The 26,249-nt window shown below is 36.2% G+C and overlaps 1 protein-coding gene across 1 annotated transcript; it reads left to right on the plus strand.

The window, feature by feature from the left end:
* Positions 1-211: 211 nt before the first annotated feature.
* Positions 212-25,469, plus strand: LOC114297594 (calmodulin-binding protein 60 B-like). The gene is made up of 9 exons (XM_082920567.1): positions 212-396; positions 548-688; positions 2,473-2,548; positions 6,544-6,602; positions 16,241-16,734; positions 16,837-16,997; positions 17,078-17,281; positions 18,202-18,439; positions 24,476-25,469. The coding sequence occupies exons 2-9, from the start codon at positions 585-587 to the stop codon at positions 25,066-25,068; spliced, it is 1,929 nt and encodes a 642-aa protein (XP_082776693.1). The 5' UTR covers positions 212-396; positions 548-584; the 3' UTR covers positions 25,069-25,469.
* The last annotated feature ends 780 nt before the right edge of the window (positions 25,470-26,249 follow it).

The following is a 26,249-nucleotide window of genomic DNA, read 5'->3' on the forward strand; positions in this document are numbered from 1 at the left end:
TAACACTATTCACCAAAAGTCAACAATTACGGCTGCACAACTCCCAATTCAAATTTTCCTCTACAAACCAATTTTTACAATTTTTTATTACACATTTTTCCATAAAAAGTCAAAAAGTTAACCCAAACATCCATATTTTCAATCTCAATTTTTTAGTCCAAAAAGACAAAAAGTGCACTTATTTAGTCTTCCCAAACTTGGCCTAAATCTCGTAATTTGTCCGGAAAAACAACACAGCGATAAATATCTATATATTAGAGTAGACCAGCTCACACTTGTCAACACAAACAAGTCGCATGTGTGTTTGTGTAAGAGAAACCTCGTAGACTAATTCGATCACTCTTTATATCACGATCCTCTGAAAATTCGCAACCCTCAGTCAGCTACTCCTCTCAGGTTTCTCGAACTCGCCGTCCCTTTCTAATTCTTCAATTAGGGTTTTTTTTCAATGTTGAATTTGTAGATCTGTGAACCAGAATGATGTGTGTATTGGTTGTTAGGGTTGCTTCGCTAATTCAGTGAAATTTGGGGGTTTATGGTATTGCAGATCTGTGAACTTTGGGGGTTCTGCGAAGTGGAGGTAAATGCAGACGAGGTACATGGAGAGGACCAACTCTATGAGTAGAGGGAAGCGGAATTTGGAGGGCGACGATGATCTGCCCGATCGGAAGCGCCCAGCTTTAGCTAGGTAAATTTGCAAATGTTGGGCGAATTTTGTAGATTGGGTTTTGTTGTGTGTTTTTGATTTGTTAATTTTGCTGGTTGATGAGTTGTGTTATGAAAACTCTTGTTCTGTTACTTATATGGGTTACTATGCTAATACTTGGGTGTATAAAATTGTCACCAACTGTAGCTTTAGGCGGTGTTTGGCTGAGAGATTTGGAAAGAACAAGAAAAAATATGTGTGAAAAACTATATTCTATTCATATTTCACTTATTTTTTCTCTTTTTATTTCCAAATTTGTTTCCAAATCCCCAACCACACTGTCGTGGACTACGAGTATGATTCTGTGGTATGTGTATTGATGTTGACTGGTTCTCTCTCAACGCAATCTCAATTTGATATATATATATATATTTATTTATTTATTTTTTTAAACAGGTGTGTTGCACTTCACTTTTGGTACTATTGATGTAATTTAGCATATTTATTCCCACACAATTTATTTATTTTTCCTTCGTGTTAAGAAGCTAGTACTCTGCTGACATGCGTTTGGTTCTTGGTTTTTTGATCTAGGGATCCCAATTCCAAATGTTGGGAGTTCAGCTGCATTAGATATTTGTGAATTTTGGACTGAATTTAAATTTGGATCCTAATTCCACCAAGAAGTTACCCAATAACAGGCAAATTTTGGAACTTCGTGTTTTGTACTAGTTTGCTTTGCTCCTTCTTTTCTTGCTGCTTCTTCATCTCCTCCAAAGACGATCTTTGAGAATGAGAAACATAAATGTGAGGCAAAGTTACTTGTTTATGCAGGGGTGTTAGCAACACATTTAAACCTTAAAATTATGGTTTCTGTTAATTCCCCTAATTAGGTTTTCACTATCTCATTTTCGAACCCCATTTAATGGATTCAATTAAATCGTAAATGGTGGCCTAAATTTTGAGTTTCTCTTTTTCTTTAGTCATTGCCCCAAATTTCACAAATGGAAGCCTATCTAAGGGTTTTATTTTGCGTTAATCTGACCCCAATTTTAGATGACATCTGGATCTACTATAATGTGTGAATTTGCTGATCCAAAAAAACAAAAAAAACAATAATGTCTGAATTTTAAATTTTGTAACTTTCTTGTCTTGTACCCAATTATAGATTAAAATATGTACATGGATCAAGTGTTGTAGCTAGGTGTGCACATGGTTCGGGTTGCTTCTGTCTTCAAACAAACCCAAAATGAACTGAGCTTGGCCGTTTTCATTATAGAATAAATTTATGCATCTTTTGTTGAAAGAATGCTAGTCAATATTCTTCATGTCGCTGTGTAGGACCTCATCTTTAAAATTTTAATTTTATCTACAAGATCCCATTTGTTTTGTGGATTTGTTATGAAACTTCGATCATTTGTATAATTCACAAGTCTAGAAACTGTAATGCTTGTTAACTTTCAACAGTATGTGTGACTACGTTAATTTTGGACTTGCAATAGGTTTTGAATGGATGTTTCATACTTATCATCTTCTCATCTTCACAAGTTTTTCCCTTCCCTTAACCATTACTCAGTCCATAATTCTACTAGTTTCCCTGTGCATAAGCCAACACCTATACAGGCACAGACACTCTAAATGGGTGCTATGTCCTTGTTTGACACATGTTGAGCATGCCATGTGGTGTGTCAATTTTTTTAATTATTAATTTTTTGCTAGACATGTTGGCAACACTTCATGAACATGTTATTGTACATCATCTGTTGTTCCACTTTTATATGAGTGACGGAAGAAAGAGCAATGTTCTGAAAAGTTGATATTGCATGCAGTGTGATTGTGGAAGCTCTGAAGATGGATAGTTTGCAAAAGCTTTGCTCGTCCTTGGAACCTGTCCTTCGCAGAGTTGTAAGATAAACAACCTTTTCTTATGGTTGCTTTGATTGTTTAACATAGTGGAAAACACGATCTGCTCTTAGATTTATATGTTTGCGTGCCTTTTTTTTTTTTTTTTTTGGTTCTGAATAGTAGCCAAATTACTCCTATTGAAAGAAATATTGCCTATCTGGTTGTGATATTTTCTTATTTCAAATGTCAGCTGGATTAACTCTTATTGACCCTTGACAGCTACCCTTATTCTCATTGTTGTTCTACATGATTTTAATTTACAGTTTTTGCTCTTGTAGTTAAATCTGTTGACTAAAAGGTATACCCTGAATTTTGATAATGTTGTGAATTACTCATTTTTGACCTCATATTTCTTACTTGAAGCTATAATTGTTCCTTGCAAAACTTAATACATCTTGTTTTCTTAATCATGTATTTGTTACTTTCTTTCCTTTTTGTCTATTGGAATATCTAGATTCTTTCTTCTGTATGTTTATCAATTGTTTATTGAAATTACTGTCGAATATTTACTTATCTCTAATAAAAAAAGATGGAAATTTTCTCCAAGTATTATTCAACTTAATGCACTTTCTATTAATTTTGGACATTTTCTATATATATAGGATTAAGGGGTGTTTTGGGAAGATGGTTAAAAGCTGGCTTTTTGTTTTTGTTTTTTTTTTTGGCTTTTTTTGAAAAAACATGTAAAAAAATGTGACAGATGATGTGACCCAAAATGGGTTAAAAGCTAGAAAGTGTCTTTTAACCCCACTCCCCAAAAGAGGCCAAAATAGTGATGTGACATTGCAAGGTGTAGTCCCAACATCTATTTTTACTCATACTGATTTAGATGCACACCTGCAGTGACATCTCATCTCTTCTCTTTTTGCTCTTCCTAATTTCCCTTTTGTTCTATATTTTTTCCTTCTAGAGTTTATTTTAATAAATTCAAACCCTAGTTTATGTTGGCAATGCAACTCTGATTTCTTTTCAGTTATTATTTCTAGATCTATTTATTATATGCTCTCTTGTTTTGGGAAAACTAGAAGGTTCCTGCAAGGCAATATGCTTGTTGCTTCATTTTTTCTAATCTTGAATAGACGGTGGAGTTGAATCATTGAATCTTCGATGGAATATGTTGTATTAATTAGAGGTTGCTGGAGGATGAGGGCTTAGAGATAGTTAGAAAAACTCAATGGCAAATGTCATATAAGGTTGGTATTTAAGATGAAGGCTTCAAGTTAATTAGCAAACCCTTGTATAGACTTTTGCTAAAAAGGCACATGATTGACTATGGGAAACTTTTAATACTAGTATAATAATATATAGAGTATGCACTCAGAATCTCTATATATAAAGGACATTTTTTGTGGGATTATATTGAAGTTCATGTGGACCCACTTTGTAATTACCAATCATTGTGAATTTTGCATTGTGCTGCTAGATCGGAATGAAAAATATATAGGGATTGGAGGGCGGCATGTTTTAGTAACTTCCAACCTTGAGAAGTTTTGCTTTTTTCACCTTTTTTTGGCGTGGACTTCTTTCTTGAATTTCATAAATATTCTGGCCTTCGACCAAATGAGGAGAAATTCAAAATTGATCTGTCATACTTTGGGTTCTCATTCGGCCCTCTTCCAGTTAAGTATCTCAGAGTTCCTCTCGTAAGTTCAAGGCTTTCTGTTGGTGATTGTTCTGCTCTTGTCAGTACAATCACAGGTAGAATCAAAAGTTAAGCTAAGAAATAGTTAACTTATGCTGGCAGAGTCCAAACTATTCAATCCTTTCTTTTTAGCATTCAAGTGTATTGGAGTATGCATTTTATCTTACCTAAGAAAGTTTGTAGCCATTTTGAATCCCTCCTTCGAAATTTCCTTGGGCCTAGTAGTGCAAACATGACTCATTCTAATAAAGTGGCTTGGGAAAATAGGCGTTATTCAAAGAAACAGCGTGATCTAAGCATTAGAAGAATTGTTAATTGGAATAAAGCTTTTATGTTAAGGTATTTATGGGCTATATGCTCTAAAGAAAGTTCTCTTTGGGTTCAATGGTGCAGCCATTATATCATAAAAGGCATGTGCTTTTGGGCTATGAAGGAGCCTTCTGACTGTTCTTGGACTTGGAAGAAGGTTTTATCAGATTGCTAGATTGTTTGGAAGGCAAAAAATTGGTGATGGCAAAGACTTTTCTTTGGTTTGATAATTGATATCCAATTGGCCCCTGAATTGATGCTTATGGACCTAGAATTGCCTATGACTCAGGTACTTCTCCGCTAGCTAAATTCTCTGATATCATTTCTAATGGGATGTGGAGACGGCCCTCCAGTACTGTCAGATATGGCTCTCTATTGGATTTAAAGTGACCTTACCCAATATCATTTGCCTCTCTCTCCAAAATACCTCAAGGCCTCATAAAATAGAGTGAACAAGTTTCTCGAACTGTGTATTCTCTGCTTCAGCTACCTAGGAAGCTCTTTAGGCCACACCGTTCTGTGTTTCCTTGGCACAAACTGGTTTAGTTCTCAAGCTGCATTGCTTGACATCGTCTTATTTTCTAGCTGGCCATTAAAGTGAGACTTTATACCAGGAGTAAGCTTAAAGAGTGGGGAGTGATTGAGGATGCTGCTTGTGTTCTTTGTGGTCTAGGTGATGAAGATATCCTTAACTTGTTCTTTGACTGCTCTTTTTCCAGGCTCATTTCAAATTTATCTTCTCTTTGTCGCATTTCTAAGCCTAGTCAGTGCTGGCATAATGACAGGAGATGCATTACTGGGGCAATTAGTAGCAAACCATTAGCAATATCATCAGTTGCTTGGCTGGGCTTTTATGGTTTATTACATTTGGAGTTTGTTTGGCATCTCTTAAATAAACACTTATTTGGGTCACATTCTCTCTCTACTTTTCTGCACATCTTTTCATAAAAAATAAAAAAAGTGCAATTATTTAGATCATTCCAAACAACCTCTTTGAATGATAGGAATCACAGTTTTTCAAGGCACCCATAGCCCACCTAATTAGCTGCTTAATTCTTTTAGGCATGATGTTCGCATTAAGGCCTCTCAGTTTCACTCTATTGTAGCTTCTTCTCTATATTTGGTTATTTTTAGCATTAGGCTTATCCCACATAGTGTTTTCAGAGCTTAGACTTGTTCTATGTAGTTGTGGAGCCTTGCTGTTGTTTTGTGAGTTATATCCTAGTGATTTCTGTATTTTTTTTGCAGTTAATAATATTCTCACTTAACAAAAAGTTCCCACTGGTCCCACCACCACTACCACCACAACTACTCACACCTTTATTACCCATCTTAAATCTCCGTGAAGTATTCCAATTTCCAAGTCAGAGACTCACAAACTTTGCAATTTTCTTTACTTTACCTTTTGTTCAAGTCAGCAACATTTGTTTTTTACTGTAATACTTCGAAACCTAAGTCCAACCATGTGCTTTACTAATCCCTTCCATGGTACAATTCAAATTATGCAAATATCGTGTCAATACTGACCAATAATACTCTAATGTAATCACACTAAATCTTATTTTCATTTGAGAAAGATTTGTAGTGTTTGGTTCATTGGAATGAGGCTGAATGGAATGGTCATTACTTAGCCTCTCTATGGGATGGTCATTTCCTTACGATGGGGAATGATGATTTCATTTGCAATGCATTTTTCATTAGTTTTTAGTATACCAACATGAGAATGGACATTCTGATGACATGATCATTCCATTTCACTTCATTCTAGTAAAACTAACACTATCTTATAGTTTGACGTTATTTCTGTTTGCAACCAAAAGGAATTGTCAAAATTATACTCCTAATTATGGATTTTTATTCAATGCAAATTATGCACACACATCGCATGTGTTACGACTTGTAGTCTACATATACTTCTGGCGATGCAATATCATCTTAGCCTGTTTTCTCCCCTCCTTTTTCCTCTCAATACTTTCCCTTTATTTTGACCCCCTGCACATCTGTTTTTTATTTTTAAATTTCTCATGCAATTGGTGCTAAACAGGTTAGTGAAGAAGTGGAGCGTGCTTTGGCAAAGTTAGGCCCTGCTAGAGTTAATGGAAGGTCTGAGACATATTTGATTATTTATAAAATTGTGGTAGATTCTGTAAAATACAGATAATTTATTTTTCCACTATATTGGTATTTTGTTACTTTTAATGCTTGCATGTTCTTTTTGACATAATGATGCTTGAGATCACATTGGTTGCAGTAGGATCACTAATAAGGGTAGGGGTGTTCAAAAAACCGAATCACTTGTAGACCCACTTGAACCCGCCTGACCCGTGCATGCCACGGACGGTTTCGCAGGACAATTTGATTGGCAGCGGTTGAATTTCGTAGAAAAAATCTGAATTCCGGTTGGCTGTTAGATGTAATAAAAAAATATTGGTCTAACCCGATCCGACTGACATATATATAATAAATTAATATTATTTTAATTGTTCAGCATGTTTGACTCACCTAGATAAACTAAAAACGCATTATCTCAATTCTTTTTTTCCCAAGACCATTTATATATTCCTAAGACAAAACTTATCCTTTCCAAGTCAGAGTTGTATTACAACTCAACTCACCAACTCCCTTGTCAACCAATTCTCATCTTTTTCAAGCGTGCGATATACACCATCAACAAATCTGAGGCATATATACAAATATATGTTTTCCAAGGCAATGTCTATCTTCCCAAGAAAAGTGTATTCCTCAGTTCTTACGTCTCTATCTTTCTCTCTCTCTCACAGATCTCACAACTCATTTGTTCTTGTGGCTTCCTCTCTCTCAGTCCTTTCAACTTCTCTTTCTGCCAAACCTTTCATCTCCATATCTCTTTGTCTCTTAATCCTTTCGTCTCACTCCCTCACCCACTCCCCTCCCTTACCCTTCTCTCTCTCTCTCTCTCTCTCTTTCTCTCTTTATCGCTCGCTCGCTCTCTCTCTCTCTCTCTCGTTGAGAGACAGACTCATCTCCCACTCTCTTCCTCATCTTTGCTTCTCTTTCTTTTTTCCTTTCCTTTTTCTTCCGATGGTGATGGGGTGATGGCAGGGGCGGATGAGGTCAATTTCCGTTTGACTAAGGCTTTTAAAAAATCATAAAAGACAAAATAGACTAAATAAGCCAATAAGACAAAATGTCACATCCAAACTATAACCATGTTATTTTTTCTCTCACAAAAGTCAAAAAAGCCAACCCAAACGAACTTTTTAGTCCCAAGCTAAAAAAGTCCCAACTCAAAAAGCCAACCAAAAAAGTTTTTGCCAAACGACAACTAACAAAGGTGTTGGTGGTGATGAGCGATAGCATTGTGACGAGGGAAGGCAGTGGCCACGGCGATAAGTAATGGCAATGTTAATGGAATAATAAGTTTCCCGTCTCTCTTTTTCTCCACTTTCTTTTCTTTACTCTCTCTATCACTGATCTGTAATCTGTAAGTGTATATGCATAAGCTTAATTTGTTGTTTTGAACTCTCAAATCCTTTTTTTCACAAAAAACAAAATTCATCCCTACCAGATTTTTGAAATCGACCGAACCAACCACCAAACTGTGACTTTTGATTCAGTTGATTTCGAGCTGTTGTTCGGTCAATAACGGGTAAATCGTTTTCTAACCCGAATGTGTCAACTCGGCTGACAGGCTGAGGGTAAAACCGACCCAACTTGACCCGTGAATACCCGTAAATAAGGGTTTTCAAAATCAGGATTAGCAAAAATTGTTTCTTTATATTTTCTTTGGTGTCATCACCTAATAATTTAGGCAACCTATGTTAGTTTAGACTTTGGACTTGTGAACTTTTATCCACTGGCCGTAGCAAAATTGCAGACCGTGTTACATGGACTCGGCACTTTAGGGCGAAGTATCCGTGTCGACACGACGACACGGGTGTGGGTGTGGGATCTGTGTCGGATTCGCCTGTTCTCTCTTGGACACGACTCTATATAGACGGCAAAAGAAATGAAAAAGGTGAGAGCGAAAGAGAACCTGGTCGAAGCTCCATCTAGTCGATCCAGTCGAAGATCGAAAACCTTCAATCAAAGCTCCATCCTTTCGATCCAGTCGAAGATCGAAACTCTATCAGTCGATCGAACAACCGAACACCCCAGACAACTTCAAAAAGCCCTCTCTCTCTCTCTCTCTCCCTTGCGATCGCGATCAATGGCTTCACTTTTCTCTCCTGCTGTCTCTCATTCCTCTGTCTCTTGATTTATATCTCTATTCGTATCTATCTATATATAATAATAATAATAATAATAGTTAAGGAACTGAATAATAAATAATAATAACTACTCCCTCCGTCCCAAAATAATGGTCCCTTTTGGGGAATCCAACTTTTTTTGGTAGTACAATTATTACATTTGAAAAAAGTTGATTTTCCAAAATTACCCTTTTGATAGTACATTTTTTGAGAATATCAATGTCATAATTGTACTTTTTATATTGTTTATTAATTTAAAAGAAGGGCAAAATAGGAAATTTACATTATTTTTGTACTTGTTTTTGAAGAGGGACTAATATTTTGGGACAATGAAAAATGGAATAAGGGACTAATATTTTGGGACAGAGGGAGTATTATTATAATAACTATAATAATAACTATTATTATTATATATTACATAATAATTATTATATAACATATAATATATTTATAAGATAATATATACTTATATATATTAATAAAAAAATAAATACATGTATGTAAAATAAAATAAAAAAATTAATTGAAACGCATTATTTAAAAAATAGAATAAATAAATAAAATAATTAATGTATATTAAAATAAAAATATTTATAAAAAATTAAAAAATTTGCCGTATCCCTTGTCGTGTCCGTGTCCCTATTTTTTAGAAATTGTCGTGTCTTGTATCCGCGTTATAATAAATATATATATTTTTTAAAAAATTATTTAACGTATCCCCATACCTGTATCCAAATTTGGATACATATCCACGTATCTTTAATTTTTAATTTTGAAATGTCCGATCCCTAGATACGCACCCGCACCCGATACTCGTACCCAAGTCCGTGTAACATAGCATACCAATCAATCAACCGTTATTATATATGCATGTAAGCACATGCATGTATGTGAGTGAGAGAGAGAGAGAGAGAGAGAGTATAGTCTCGTGTAGATCATACTATTAGAATTTAAGCTACTTCGAAATGTTAGAGCAATTTTCTTTTAATAACTAGACATCCAATGAAATATAATTTATTATTCTTTTATTTAATCATGTAAAATCACAATTGGAGGAATATTATAACCCATTTTCCCTATGAAGCACGGACACATATACGGACACGGACACGGACACGGGATACGATAATTTCTAAAAAATGGGGACACGGACACGGTAGGGGACATGGCCAATTTTTTATTTTTTTTATAAATATTTTTATTTTAATACATATTAATTATTTTATTTATTTATTATATTTTTTAAATAATGTGTTCCAATTAATTTTTTTATTTTATTTTACAAACACGTGTTTATTTTTTTTATTTATTAATATGTATAAGTATATATTATCTTATAATATGTATTATACATTATCTTATAAGTATATTTATGTTATATAATAACTATTATATAATTTATATATGAATCAAGACAAGAAGACAAAGACAGGAGAGAACCGAGACAGAAGCGAGACAGAAGGAGACGATCGCGATCGCGAGGGAGAGAGAGAAGGTGACAGAGAGAGACCTCTGAGAAGGCAAAAGCGAGAGAGAGCTCGTCGAAGTCGAAGGGGGGCTTGGATTGTCGAAGTCGAAGTTGAAGGGCTCTGGATTGTCACCGACCATGTTTGTACTGGTTTTTCCTTTCATTTACTCTTCTCGCCGTGTCCATGGCGTGTCCAAACGGGACACGCGTGTCCCCTGCAAAAAAAATAAATTAAATTAAGGGGACATGCTAGATGCCGTGTCCCGTACGTGTCCTCAGCGTATCCCCGTATTCGACACCGCCATGGCTTCCATTTTGGCGTGTCCATGCTTTATAGCATCCCCCCCTCCCCCCATTTATCTTGCTTACACTATATAAATTGTAGTTCATTAGATTATTTTTATTTTTATTTTTATTTATTTATATATATTTTTTTGTCTTCTAAGGAAATTCTTTAAGAAATATATAGAAAAAGATTTTGGGATAACTTTACATTCGCAAAGAAAGCACAGTTTTGGAACAAATGTGTTTCATGTTTCAGAATGTGCATTTTAAAACATTTGTCAAGGCTTTAGTGTTTTTTTTTTTTTAGCATTGCCTCCAATCTATGAAGTACGGATACTTCAAATAGGGAGACGTATCCGTATCGGATATTGATACTCCTTGAATACTTATGGATACGTATCAGATATTTATTAAAAGTATTGGATACTTCTTAATTAATTTTTCATTAATTTTGAAGTATCGGATACTTAGTTTTGAAGTATCGAATGTTCTGAGTCACATATTATTGGATACTTTTTAATTAATTTTGAAGTATCAAATGCTCTAAGTTACATATTACTCCTTTTACGAAATTAGAATTGTATCATTTCTTGCATAACACTATAATATAATATAATTAGAAGGATAAATAGAATATTTTTACGATACTTTGCTTAGGTTTTTTTTTTTTTTTTTCCAAATAAAAATAACATAATAAGCTAAAGTAATAGAATTCATCAAATTGGCATATCTTCATTGTATCATGCATGTCTTCTATAACTACGTAGAAATAAAGATTAATAAGATAATATGACAATAGTAAAATTAAATATCAATAAATATAAATAAGCAAATAAACTTTCATAGAATAATTTTGACTAGCGCAAAAGGAAAGAGCATAGGGTCAAGTTATGGAATGTTTTGATATTATAATATCAACATATTAGACTTGATATTGGAATGAAATATTTGCAAGATCTATTGAAAATTTAAAACTAAACTAGCTACTGGCTCAAATTAATATCTAATTCTTAAAGATTAGTATTTTGCATTATAAAGTTACTGTGGTTTCTCAACGTTCTTGAGCTTATGTGTAACTCATTGCTAATAATTTATTTATTTTTTATTTTTTACAAACGTATCCTAGCCGTACCCATATTCTACTTTTTTAGGTTTTGTTGTATCGCCGTATCCGTATCGTATCGTATTCGTACCTTGTATCCGTATCCGTACTTTCTAGCCACCAATGCAGAGGTGGTCCTAAGGTTATGGGCTCAAAGTTCAATGGTAATCCATCATAAGGTCCTGTACCTAACCAAATGAAGTGAAACGAACTTTGGTTGATGTATTGTTATGTTGGCAATCATTTTATTCACTTGCTTGCTGACAAAAAAAAAAAACTTGCTTTCTCAATGCAATTTTGCTTAGCAGTAGCCTAAATTGGGCTTGGCTTGATTGAAAAGGAATGCAATTAAGATTGTTTTGGGCCTTTTGGGCATGTACAAAGATCAATGATGTTACTTACTATTTAGCAAAACTAACTAACAAAAAAAAAAAAAAAAGAAAAAAAAAAGGATGATGTTACCTATTACTTGGCAAAAAAATAAAAATGATGTTACCTACCACAGCTGATTTCTGGTTTAATGGCAGTTTGGAAGACATGGGGTATCTGCTGTGATTGCACAGATGATTTCTGATTTCCTTTGTAGTCGGTAGTTGGAAATGCAATTGGACCCCAAATATGCTTTCTATTGTAGGCTTATGATCTCAGATTCTCTGTCAGCAATGTCTTTTTAATTTAATGATGGGCGAACATGTAATTACAGTATATCTTGTGCATGGCACTTTGTTAATTTGTGTGGTCAATGGGAGGTTACTGGGGTTATGTATAGCTTATTCTGAAGCCTTTGTTCTGTTTTAAAGTTTTCCAACATCCATGCACCTCAAGTGATGAAGATCATGAAAAGAAGAAAAAGAGCAAATCTGGAATTTCACATGAAGCACATTTAGGGTATCAAGAATTAAAGATTTGGAATAATTTTGAGTCTTCATGTCATTGTAGTAGGTTTTAGTAATTAAGGGTATAATGGTAATTTCAATAATTGTTAGACATGGGTTGTAGGGGTCACTCATAGGTTTTATTTTTGGTCAATTTATTAAATGGGTTATTATATATGGGTTTTATTATGTCTAAAATAAGTCAAAAGTTCAAGTTTTCTATTTTGATATTGAAGTAGAACTAGAAGTCATTAAAGTTTCCTATTATGATTGAAGTAGAATTGGAAGGCATAGTTGGTCTAGAATATTAGTAGTTGCTAAATATTTTTAATTTCTAAATTTGAGAAATAGTCCTTATAGAATTAGGAGTGTCTTTAGCCTATAAATATATGTGTTATCTCAATGATTCAATAGCAGAGTTAATATCATGAAAATTTGAGATTGTATTTGTGTGATTGGCCTATCCCTTGTGAGGGTGAAGCACACTTCTCTCTCTCTCTCTCTCTCTCTCTCTCTCTCCCCCTTCTATCCAACAAGGTTACTGTTCGCATCACTGTTCACAGTGCTTAGGCAACCACCCAACTGCCCCTAAACACTTGTGTTTTCATTCCCAAAACTCTACTCTTTTATAAATCTTTAAACTCCTATTTTTTAAATACTTTTGCAGCCACAAAATCCAATCCTATAAGTTTATTGTTGCTATTGTCAGTGTTAAAATCCACCTACTCTCCACCTACTTCACCCACTTAAACCTACTCCACTAAACCTAACCCACTACACCACTACCACCTTACCTACTCCACTAAACCTAACCCACTACACCACTACCACCTCCACTTCACCTACTCCTTACCTACTACACACTCACCCTCTTCTATATATAGGAATCATGAATCACTGTAATAGAGATCAATATATATCAATCAATAATACAATTCTCTATTTCTCTATACATCAATTTCAACATGGTATCAGAGCAGGTTTAGAACCTAATATTTTCGCTTCACCGGCGGGCGGCAACCTCACCTTAGCCGTCCGCCGGACCTCAACCTAGTCTGCTAAAATTTTGTACACATACCTTCGTCCATCCATTGTTGAAGATCACCAATCCAGATCGTCCTATTCTCTCATTCGATCCCTGATTCTCTCGATGTCGATAAGAACCATTAAAGTCAGCAATGTTTCCCTAGGGGCAACTTTGCAAGACGTCAAGGAGTTCTTTTCCTTTTCTGGTGATATTGAATATGTTGAAATGCTGAGTCATACTGAGCGATCCCAAATAGCATTTGTTACCTTCAAGGATTCGCAAGGAGCACGGACTGCAGTCTTACTTTCGGGAGCAACAATAGTTGATCTGACCGTCACCATAAATCTGGATCCAGATTATCAGCTTCCACCTGCTGCTTTTGCAGCTCCTCTTAAAACAGAAAACAAAACCGCAGGTGGTTCTGAATATGTTTTTCGGAAGGCAGAGGATGTAGTCAGCGGCGTGCTTGCAAAGGGCTTTGTGTTAGGCAAAGATGCGGTCAGCAAGGTCAAGTCCTTTGATGAGAAGCACCAGTTGACTTCCACAGCCACAGCTAAGGTTGTTTCTTTTGACAACCTTAGCTGTCTAAACAATATCACTTTTTTTTCTTTTATTTTGTCCTCCACTTTACACCTCACATGCCTTCTCTCTGTCTAAACAATATTTTTCCACCATCTCCCTCTTTTTCTACACAATATTTTTTTGTACCACCACCCACTCCATGATACCCATATTATTATTATTATTATTATTATTTGCACAAAAAAAAAAAAATTACAAAAAAAAAATAAAAAAATAAAAAATAATCATTCCAGTTGATTTTTCTGCATTACCACACCTACCATTCGAGTTTGCCAAACACACTTGCTTTATTCATTTCAGGGATCAACCCCGATCACAATTTTACACCACAAAAAAAAAAAAAAAAAAAAAACAACAACAAAAAAAACAAACAACACATCCACAGGCGGGATTTTTTCTTATCTACTCTGCCGCCGGTCTCTTCTTCTTGCCTCCGTCCTGGACGGCCCTTGCCGGTGTTGCCTCCGTGTTTCCCACTCCACTGGGCATGATCACTACTCCCTGCTCCTCCACTGCAGCATATGGCGGCCCTCCAAATCGGAACATAACGGTGGCCTTCCGCTTCAACTCCTTATTTTCCGCCTTTAGCACACTTATCTCTGCTCGCGCATCCTTATACATGCGTTGGAGCAGAGCCAGCTGGGAGTTTAACTGTTGCACCTCATTTGTCCTGCTCTGCAGCCGGTGCGACAAGTTTGTGACCGCAGTCATGGTTTCCACACATGACTTCAGAGTATACTGATTGGCCTCAATATCAGTTTGCACCGCCATTTTTTGCTCCACCGACCGCATCGGAAAGTTCAACGGAGCAAACACAGAGGTGTTTTGTTGAGGTTCATTGGCCACCGCACCAGTTCTCTCTCTTGTTGACTCATTGAGGTCGGGAAAGAGAGTGAGTAGACCACGGGATGAAGAGGCCATATTCTGGGTAGCTGAACGGGAAGAAGAGGCCATGTTTTTTGGGTTGTTGAGTGTTTCCGAGAAGGGTTGGATACAGAGTATTTACAGATTGTTTCAGAATAACAAGTTCAGAGGTTTCAGTCTGGTTTGGTTTCCTCCGCCTCCGCATTGGTTTATATTGACACTGACGACGCGGCCGACACGCCGCTCTGTCGCTCACGTGCCTCGCCGCGTCTCCGGCTCACCTTTTGATGGCTCGACGCTTTCTGTCGGGCACGACTTTTAATGGAATGGGCACGCCTTTTGATGGCACGCCTTTTTTGAAAGATTGGGCACACCTTTTGAGGGTGCGACTTTTTAGGGGTCCGACAAGACTCTGTAAACTGTTCCGACATTGATTCCGGTTAGCTCCTTCAAGGGTCCGACAAGACTCTGTAAACTGTCCCGACATTGATTCCGGTTAGTTTCTACAAGGGTCCAGCAAGACTCTGTAAACTGTCACAACAACTGTCAGAACATTGTCTACTACAACGGTCCGACATGACCCCATAAACTGTCTTCTACATCGGTCTGACACCGCCATTGAGTGTCCTCTACACCGTTATGACACCACCATACAGTGTCCTCTACATGGTTATGACACCCCCATACAGTGTCCTCTACAACGTTATGACACCACCATCCAGTGTCTTCACCAATGGTCTGACACGACCATACAGTGTCTCTTATCCTCTTTTATTTTTATGTATTTTCTTGTTTTGTTACTCTCTCCAAACTCAAGTTGGTTAGTTCCTATCCCCCTTGAGTTTGCGGGGGGCTGTTAAAATCCACCTACTCTCCACCTACTTCACCCACTTAAACCTACTCCACTAAACCTAACCCACTGCACCACTACCACCTCACCTACTCCACTAAACCTAACCCACTACACCACTACCACCTCCACTTCACCTACTCCTTACCTACTACACACTCACCCTCTTCTATATATAGGAATCATGAATCATTGTAATAGAGATCAATATATATCAATCAATAATACAATTCTCTATTTCTCTATACATCAATTTCAACAGTGAGTATGCTTAACCCGGGCTCACGACTTGTACGAAAGTAATCCCTACTCCTACATCAGCTCAAGAAATGGCGACTTCTTGCGAATGTTATGTTTATCTCATGTTGATATTTTTTGAATTGGTCATTGTTGCACTACTGTAAACTCTTTGTTTTGCCTGTTTTTCTTATTTCCTTGTTTGCGCACTTGAGATTTCAGGACTTCTCCTAAAAGAATTGAAGGGCCAGATGGACGAAACTTGCAACTGCACTTTAGGTCCAGGTTGTCTCTCCCACTCTTCACGGGAGGAAAAATAGAAGGGGAACAGGGTGCTTCAATACATATTGTTCTACTTGATGTGAATACAGGTCATGTTGTAACATCTGGACCTGAATCCTCTGTAAAGCTCGATGTTGTTGTGTTGGAAGGTGATTTCAATAATGAAGACGATGAGGGCTGGACCGAAGAAGAATTTGAAAGTCATGTTGTAAAAGAGCGTGAAGGAAAGAGACCACTTTTGACTGGGGACGTGCAGGTGACGCTCAAAGAAGGTGTAGGAACTCTGGGGGAGCTTACATTTACCGATAACTCAAGTTGGATAAGGAGCAGGAAGTTCAGGATGGGCCTGAAGGTTGCCTCAGGTTTTTGTGATAGTATACGGATACGGGAGGCAAAGACAGAAGCTTTCACTGTTAAGGATCACAGGGGGGAATGTAGGCTGCTTCGTGTCTCTTTCTTTTTTTCTTTCTTTCTTCTTCTCTTTTTTATTTTGATTGTCTTGGAATGTTGGTGGACTTTTGTCTTTTCCTTGACAGTGTACAAGAAGCACTATCCACCTGTTTTAAATGATGAAGTGTGGAGATTGGAGAAGATTGGCAAGGACGGGTCATTCCACAAGAGGCTAAATAATGAAGGAATATTCACAGTGGAAGAATTCCTTCGACTTGTTGTTAGAGACTCTCAAAAACTACGGACTGTAAGTGCTTGCTTGGTTTGTGGAATGAGAGGATCCATTCGCTATAATTGTCTTCTGACATATTTCTCTATTGGTTGTAGATCCTTGGAAGTGGTATGTCAAATAAGATGTGGGAGGCTCTCATAGATCATGCAAAGACTTGTGTCTTGACTGGGAAGTTTCATGTGTATTATCCTGATGATACAAGAAATGTTGGTGTTGTTTTTAACAACATTTATGAGTTGAGTGGCCTTATATCTGGTGAACAATATTTCTCGGCTGATTCGCTTTCTGATAACCAGAAGGTTGGTATGAAATATACTTTTGCGTGACAATGTGATTCATATATCATTAAAATTTTTGATTTCCACAATCTTCTTAAATCCAAATAATAATGCCATAACCATTGTTTTCCTTTCCTCCCCCTCCCCCTCCCCCTCCCCCACAACAAAAAAGATTTAAATTTTTTTTTTTTTATCCTGAGCTATATATACCTACAACTATTGCAAGTTGAATTGTGAACCATATTGTTAAACATGGAATATAGATTGTATATTTGACCAAAGTTGTGTCACACCCTTGAACCTAACAGTGATGGGAGATATTGTGAATCATGAGCATGAACATATGTTATGTGTGTTTCTTTTTTCAAACAAACTTGGTCAACCAAGTTGCAAATGAAGTAATTACTAAAACTTTTTTTCCACTTGGTTACTCCGGAGCTGTTGTAAAGCTTATGACTTCGTTTCTTATGGAAACCATAAGAAGCACGGACACTTCTAAGGTGCCTTGTCCATGTTAGAAACTCATTGAACACATGTCAGACACTTGTTGGATACGCCCCGACAGATGATGGATATGCTTCCAAATATGTTTGATTATTATTATTATTATTATTTTTGTTGATATTTTTAGAATTAGATGCACTTTAAACACTTGGTGGACACATCCATTCATCTCTTAGACACCCATAAACCCATTGTAAGTTTGAAGAAAATAACTTGAGGGGAAACAATATTAAAATTAAAACAATTTGAGTTTATACAAATGAAGCCCTCCCCTTGAGATCTTTTGATATTAAAAATAAAGCCTAAAAGTTCCAATTTGTTAGTGAATAGAGCTTTTTGAAATTGCAGTGCTGCATGCCCATATTGTGTCATACCAGTGTCCTGTATCGGCATATGTTGCTTCTTAGTTAAAACCTGTAAAAAAAAATTTGCTGCAGGTATATGTTGATAGCTTGGTGAAGAAAGCATATGACAATTGGAACCATGTTGTAGAATATGATGGCAAGTCCCTTTTGAGTTTCAAACAAAATAAGAGGGTGAGTGCATCTCGAAATGAACTTCCATTGGGCCCAGTTGATTATCCTAATGCTTTGGATAATCAGCTTCCCCAACCACGTTTGTCAGTTTCAGTTCCACCCGAACAGTCTTCAATGGATTCAACTCTACTAATTGGAGGTAAGGATGGTCTCTTCGAATGTTTATAGACTTCTACGTTCTTTTCCTTTAGTTTCTTTATTTATTCTCTTATTTCTTTCTCCCTTTATTTTTAATTAAATTTGGGTAAAAATTGTCTTCTCCTGAAAAAAAAATAATAATAATAATCAATAGAACTTTGTCTTATGCTAAATGATGGGTGGGTGGTACTGGGTAGCAAGCTGTTGGACAAATGGGTTAAACTGTTTTACGGCAATTGAAGCTTAAACAGCATGGCTGGTTGCGCTCCAAAAGTCTGAAACCACTTGCTAGTGACATCTCTACCTATGAACCTAAAAGCAGTAATTGATATTCTCTATTTTCTCGTGCTTCATGCTGTTCCCCTTGGAATGGCTAGGTCCCCTACAATCTTCTGAATGTATTGAATCAGTCATGATGTTAGTTGACTTGAGTACGTTCAATCTAGGAACTCAGAAAATATCCTTACTATAATTTATATAGGAACAGAAGTTTTTTTTATAGAACTTAAAATTTGGTTCTAAAAATCTCTTAATTTGTGTTAGGTAAGTAATCAAAGCTATACTGTAGTGTTGAGGCTGAACTCTAGTCAACACATTCTTGTATAATTGCAGGGTGGTGCCTGTATGTTATGTTGTTTTGTATTATTACCTGTTAATAAAGGCAACATGATTTAGGTTATCTCTGTGATAGCTTATCTGATCAGAACTCCATTTAAATGGACTTCTATGAAGTCCTTGCAAGAAAGGCCTTTTATGAAAAACTTGCATCTGACCGTCGCTGATTTTGAAAAGTTTAATACATCCTAGTCCAAATTTAAAATTGCTGTATTGTTCTGAATCTAGGGAATATACAGATGAATTTTTCAGCGAAACACGCCAATATTTTAATTCGGCATTGCTTTCTAAGAAAGAGAGGGGGGGCTTTGTGGGGTGCACTCTGTAGAATGATGTTTTATAGTGATAGCAAAAAGAAACAATTGCAACAATAGAAGAGAGAAAGAACAAAAATAGGGGAGGATCTTACTTTCTTGATTGTGGTGCTGCAACTTTGCTCCAGTTTCACACTTCTACAAATTCTTGAAATGTAGTGTTGAAAATCATTTAAAGAACAGAGGCAATATTGGAAACATGTACGCAATTAATGTTTTCTGATAAATAATAAAATTCCGTGAAAGAGGAGAAATGGAAAACCCCGTACAAAAATGAGGAGGTTAAGAAAACCGACCCTACAAAATAGCCAAAAAGGAACTCTTCAACTTGTACATCAGTTCCTCCACAATTTTCTTCTGTTACCTCCCAAATAACCCACATCAAGAAAAGCAACTTAAGGAGCCAAGCCTTTTTTCTACCCTTCCCCACTCTACTGCCCCACCACTCAAACATGTCAGTTGTCACCTCCTCCTGAAAAACCCAACTAACCCTGAACAATGCCAATACCAACCCTCATAAAACCCTAGCAACCTTCTAGTGAACAAGCAAATAACAGACCAACTCTTCATTCCATTTACACATTCAACACCAAATGACCATAATTTGTCATCTCCTAATTAGGTTGTCAATAATGAGGGTCTTCCCATGTGCCGTGGTCCACAGAGCCCCCACCTTCCAAATACTGTTTCATGGAAAGCTCATCCAATGCAGTTAAGGCTGTTTGATTACTGGAGTACCTATACCAAATTTGTACATAAAGAACAGAGGGTTGGCCAGAGGTTTGACCATGTAAACCCATGGTATGGCCCCAAAAGAGGTGACCCAATCAGAAAAGGCTCAAAATCATCATGTGCACATTGCACCCGTCTGTCTATATAAGGAGCTCCATGTTGTATTGTAACTTCAGATTGAATCTGAGTAATAAAATAGCTTGTTTAATATATGATTCTCCTTTCTTTGTGACTGTATTTTCTGAGTGATTACAAATTATCTTGGAGAGAAAAAACAGACTCAGTATCAGCACAAGAGAGATTATCAATTTGGGAAAGGGACTTCACCATTTTATACTGCGTCTGCTTTTGGGGACATTACTTTGCATAATGGCCTTTCTGTTTGCAGATGAACACTGATCATATTTTTGTTTTTTCAAAAAGACTTTTTCTTGAAATATTGCCATTTTTCCTTGCGTGAAAAAAGAAGATTGTTTCTTGGAAAACTGGTTGGAACCAATTTCTTGAGAGCCTTAACTGCATTAATACAGGTCTGATCCTATGGAGGAGCATTTTCTTTAATTGAGCTGCCAGTGGGTTTTTGTATTGAGTAACTATTGGAATAAAATCAGCCATTTAGGCTCCGTTTGTTTTGACGTAAAATGTTTTTATCAAAAATATTTTACTCATTTTCTGTTGTTTGGTTGAACAAAAAGCAAGTAAAACATTTTTTAAGGAAAATATTTTTCCATAATTTTGTATCGAGTAACTCTTGGAATAAAATCAGCCATTTAGGTTCCGTTTGTTTTGACGTAAAATGTTTTTATCAAAAATATTTTACTCATTTTTTGTTGTTTGGTTGAACAAAATGCAAGTAAAACATTTTTTAAGGAAAATATTTTTGCTTCATTTTCCCAAAAATTTAAGGAAAACATTTTTGCTTCATTTTCCCAAAAACAACTTACTTTTAAAAGTTCTGTAAATCAATTTTTACACAGTTGACTATTTTTATAGATCACAAAGTTCACTCTCATTCACTACCTTTTCAACACATTTAGCCTTTTCAAATAAATATCTTAGCTCACTAAAAACTCATAAATGATACTTTATTGAATCAAAATTTCTTTTTTAGGCAATAAAATATTTTTGGTTCAAGTGTCTATCAAACTCTGAAAAAAAAAAAAAAAAAAAAAATTGATTTTTTTTTTTTTTTGTAAAATCAATTTACAAGAAAAATATTTTTGTGTAAAATATTTTACATCGAAATAAACGGAGCCTTAGTTGACAATGCCAAGAAATTGCTAGATTGTTTACAAGATAAATTTTCATCTGAAATTTGATTGAGTTGGCTGGCAATATGGGGTTGGAGATGGAACTGCCCATTAGAGATCTTGCATTCCCAGATTATCCATTGCTGGCTCAGCAATTTTCATTTTCTTCTAAGAGAGCATGGTGCCATGTTGAAGAACAATGGAATAGTATGTGAGGCAGGGTTACGAGAAAAAAGCAGATATCATCAATTTAAACCAGAGTTGAGGAAAGAATAACTTCAAATATCCTGATCATTGCTTTTTTAAATAAGGAGGGAGCAGTTTTGAGGCTGATAGGCATGATTGCCCATTGAAAATGTCGATCTGGAATGCAAAAACCAGTTTTTAGGTCTTTCTTTAGGATGTGTACCAAGCTGCCAAAATCCAGATTTAAGATTTACTATCTTGCTAAGTCCTATAAAAAGACTTAAACATCAAACCTCCCACTCTGCGAGGCAGCCCAACACATCAAATCATCTCCAACCCTCACCACCCTTGCAATCCTAAAGAAGATCAAGGAGGCTTGCCAAATGATCTACCTCCCAATCTCTGATGTCTCTTTTCAGCTCAATGTCCCACAAAACATTGCCATTCAATCTTTGAACATAGCCTGTACTAAAGCATCCTTCTTTGTAGTCAATAGAGAATAATCGAAGGGGAAAACCTACAGAAAGCATCATCTCCACAGCACTAATAATACCAAAATTTAACTCTGTCAGCTCTCCGCAGCTTGCAACAGATATGCTTTGAAAGCTCATCCCAAACTTGTCCAATACCCTTCCCCCTGCCATGAGACATCAACACTGGAGGCGTACGCCACTCAGCCCAAGAAGACCCATACTTGGAACTCAGCACTTTCATCTAGAACCTCTTCCTAACACCACCTATGAAGCATGAATACTTCTAAAAGGGAGTCATACCTGTATCAGGCATTGATACTAATTGGATACTTGTGGATACGTATTAATTTTCTTAAATTTTGAGAAGTATTGGATGAAGGGCGGACTTGGCGTTGCGGTAAAGTTACCCCTTGGTGACCTGGTGGTCATGGGTTTGAGTTGCGAAAATAGCCTCTCCGCTTGCGGGAGGCTGCATACATCAACCCTTCTTCAGACTCCGCTTAAGCGGGAGTTTTGTGCACTGGGTGTGCCGTTTTGAGAAGTATCGAATACTTTTTAGATACTCTAGCTCATATATCCAAACTATTATTAAAAAAAGAGTGTAATAATTCTTGTATTAGAGTATACGTGTTAGGATAAATACAATAATATTTTTTCAACACTTTGTTTAGAAGAAGAACATAGTGAGATTAAATTAGTATTTTACTTTTCTAGCAATTTATCAAATTAACATATCCTTATAAAATATGTCCTATATGTATCCCATATCCATGTCCATGCTATTTAGAAATTAAGGATAAATAAGAAAATATAATGATAATAAAATCGGATTTTAACGATTAAACAAGAAAATAAATTTGCGTACTATATGTTTGCACATAACATATTAAAGTGTGAAAGGAAAATATACGAGGACAATAAAAATAGTTTATACTTGATATTGAAATGAAATTTTCATAGGACCTACTAAAAAATAAGTTAAGATAGTTGGTTATTAGCCCTTTAACTGATATCTTCTTCTTCTGTTTTTTTTTGTTTTTTATTAACTCGGTATCTGACTCATTGGACTGGTTACAGTACAAAAATTATAAAACTGATTTTCTTTTACGAACGTATCCTGGCCATACTTGTATCTTATATTTTTATTATATCCTTATCCATGATTCATAGATCACCAGACATAACTCCATAATTAGCGGACTAGTAGCAACCGATCCTAGTAAATAAGATATTGTTTCATAGAATTGGTTGTTCTTTCTCTCTCCTTTCTTCTAGAGGAATTGAGTCATTCATTTTGGTCCAACTTCATTACTGTACCCCAGTCTCACTCCGACAGCGTACTATCCTAGACCTCTGTCTATCCCTTGATAGAAATTCATAGTTAGGTTAGCCAGCCCGGTAACCCCGACAAGTGGGAGGCTCTTCACTTTCCCTCTCATACGATTCTGCTAGACTATTCTATTTCATTTACTCAAAAGGCGTCATTAAAGATGAGCAACCTCCTAATGCCCAACCACTTTTCTAGAAGTGCTCCCTATTGCTTCTCCCAAATGTAAATTATTTAGTCATATGTAATTATCTATGAAGTACGGGTGCAAGTATAGATATGGGTATGAGTACGATACGGATATGCCGATACGACAAATTCTTAAAAAAGTAGGATATGGGTACGGCTGGGGTACATCAATTTTTATTTATTTATTTTAAATTTATAGCTAAACATCCAACATACAAATCAAAGTTTTAATAGCAAAAAATTATTTTGTTTTGCACCACTTGCCTCTATGTGGCTCAAAACAAAAAACAAAAAAAAAACAGTATAGATTGCTGAAAGTGAGAGCCTGTGTGAGTAAGGTGAAGAAAGCTGAAAGTAAGAAGATTGGGAGTGTCACGAGGATCTCCTGTTTTTTAAATTTTCTAGAAAATTGAGGATGAATATTTGAGGCTTTTGAGACTCCACTACATTCTTTTATATATATATATATATATATATACTTATATAGTATAGATTGATATTATGCTTCTTATGTTTCAAAACTGTCCTTCAGTGCGACTTATTTGGAGTGTTATAATTTGCACCATGTCAAAATCTCAAAAATACCAACTGTGCAGAAAGAAAGGAAGAAAAGTGAACGCATGACACTTGCTGATCTTGGTAATCAGTTATATGTTTGTTTCACAAAAAATGATAATAATAAATAAAGAAAATAAAATAAAATAAATAAATAAAAGAAAAGAAAAGTGAGAAGCTATTCACACCAGTTAGGATGCTCAGCTGGGTGCATTTTCTACTCATGAAAGTCCTTAGTGCTAGATGCATTGGGGGACCGAGCTGACCATTTTTATTTATACTTTGGAGATTGACTTTTGTTCTCTTGTATCCATGCATGCATGTGTGCACCAATATTGTTCAAGTAATTTTATGTAATATAAATGTTAATTATATTTATTCTCTTTTCTGTTTCAGGTTCAGGCTATAATGACAATCTGGCTACTAGATACCCAATACAGACACAGCTTATCAATTCTAATTCCCGTGCTCTGTTCGGCAGTAATCTGTATGCTCTGCATGACCAGCAAACCAGCAGTTCTCACGAAATTCATAGTAATAACAGGGTAGGATTGGCACTTGGCCCTCCACAATCATCAACGTCATTGCAGACTAGCAGCACATCTGTTCAACAGTCAAATCTTAACCCCTTTGAAGACTGGTCACACAATCGAGACAAGGGTGTCGATGACTTCTTGTCTGAGGAGGAAATTCGCATTAGAAGTCATGAGATGCTTGAGAATGAAGATATGCAACATTTGCTTAGACTCTTCAGCATGGGGGGTGGTGGTCATGCCTCTGTCAATGGACCTGAAGACGGGTTTACTTTCCCATCATACATGCCATCATCACCGCCAACAAACTTTAGCTTTGAGGAGGATCGTAGCCGCTCAGGTAAAGCTGTTGTGGGTTGGCTGAAAATCAAGGCGGCGATGAGGTGGGGCTTCTTTATCAGGAAGAAAGCAGCTGAAAAGCGGGCACAGATTGTAGAGTTGGATGATGATGAATAGGAGGACTTTCTGTGAAAATGCTGTTTCGTTGTTGATGTGAATAGCTTTCTCGCACTGCATTATTACCAATCTGACAATTGATGAAACTCTTCACCCATTGTAACAACTGTTGTTTTTGGAAGTGTTGAAGACTTTTGTTCTCTTTATCAGACATGAGGGGTTTCTCTTGTTGTACAGTTGCCTGTAAAGTAGGTTCTTTCCGCTTTACACCCTTATTATTTTCTTTAGTATAGGGTGCTTCTAGTCATTTCTTGTTGTGAATGACACAATATGACTTTTAGGACTCAGTTTGTTGTGCTGTTGTATTAATGACCCGTTTCAATGTTGAAGACTGTTCTTATCTTAGGGGAAACATTGTTGTGTGAAATAAAGTTATGGTCACTGTAAGATGTTTTTTCCAATTTGATTATTTTGAAATTTGGCTAGTAGTTCTTATACCTATTTTGCTGGTTTGTTTCTAGTCTGGTAGGGCTGGAATCACAATATGGGTTTGGTAAATTTCTAGTTCCAAATCGAACTCTAGAATCCATGAACGAATGGAACAGCAGATGAGTTTGATGAATGAGTCATTGCCAAAATGCCTTCTCACATCACATGATTGACTGGTGAATACTCCCAAAAAAATCATTTTTATTTTATTTGATTTTATTCTGCATAGAGTGGAAGTGTGCGGTAGAGTGACTTTTCGGAGACATAGGGGCAAATGTTTTGGATAATTCTCCAACTATGATTAGCTTTGAGTATTGTTGTTCTCATCTCATGTTGCACTTGGCCTATGTGCCAAGCCATTGCTTAAAAAGAGATTAAATTCTGTTGGCATTGTTCTGTAATATGCTAGGTATTTAGGAATCAATGAAATAATGCGACCACATAAAAAGTGGGCCGTCTTAATTTTATCTTCTATACACATGCAGTCTCTCACCAATCTATTCAGCTCCGTCCCCTTTTCCTCCCATTTCCGTCCCTTGAGTGACCACTGTATCGTTGGTAAAGTTAAATATCAGTGGTTGATTATATAATAGTGATTTGGCGAGGCATTTTGTTACAGAACATGGCTTGTTTATCAAAGGTCTTGTTCGTTGGAAAGAGATTTCTGGATTCGCAAAATTGTTGTCCTCAAAATTCTCTTACACACATATATACAGTAATGGATTGAGGGAGTGGTTGACAGGGGCGACCGT

This window comes from Camellia sinensis, chromosome 3 (assembly GCF_055761805.1).
Source record: "Camellia sinensis isolate YWXY chromosome 3, ASM5576180v1, whole genome shotgun sequence".
NCBI lineage: Eukaryota > Viridiplantae > Streptophyta > Magnoliopsida > Ericales > Theaceae > Camellia > Camellia sinensis.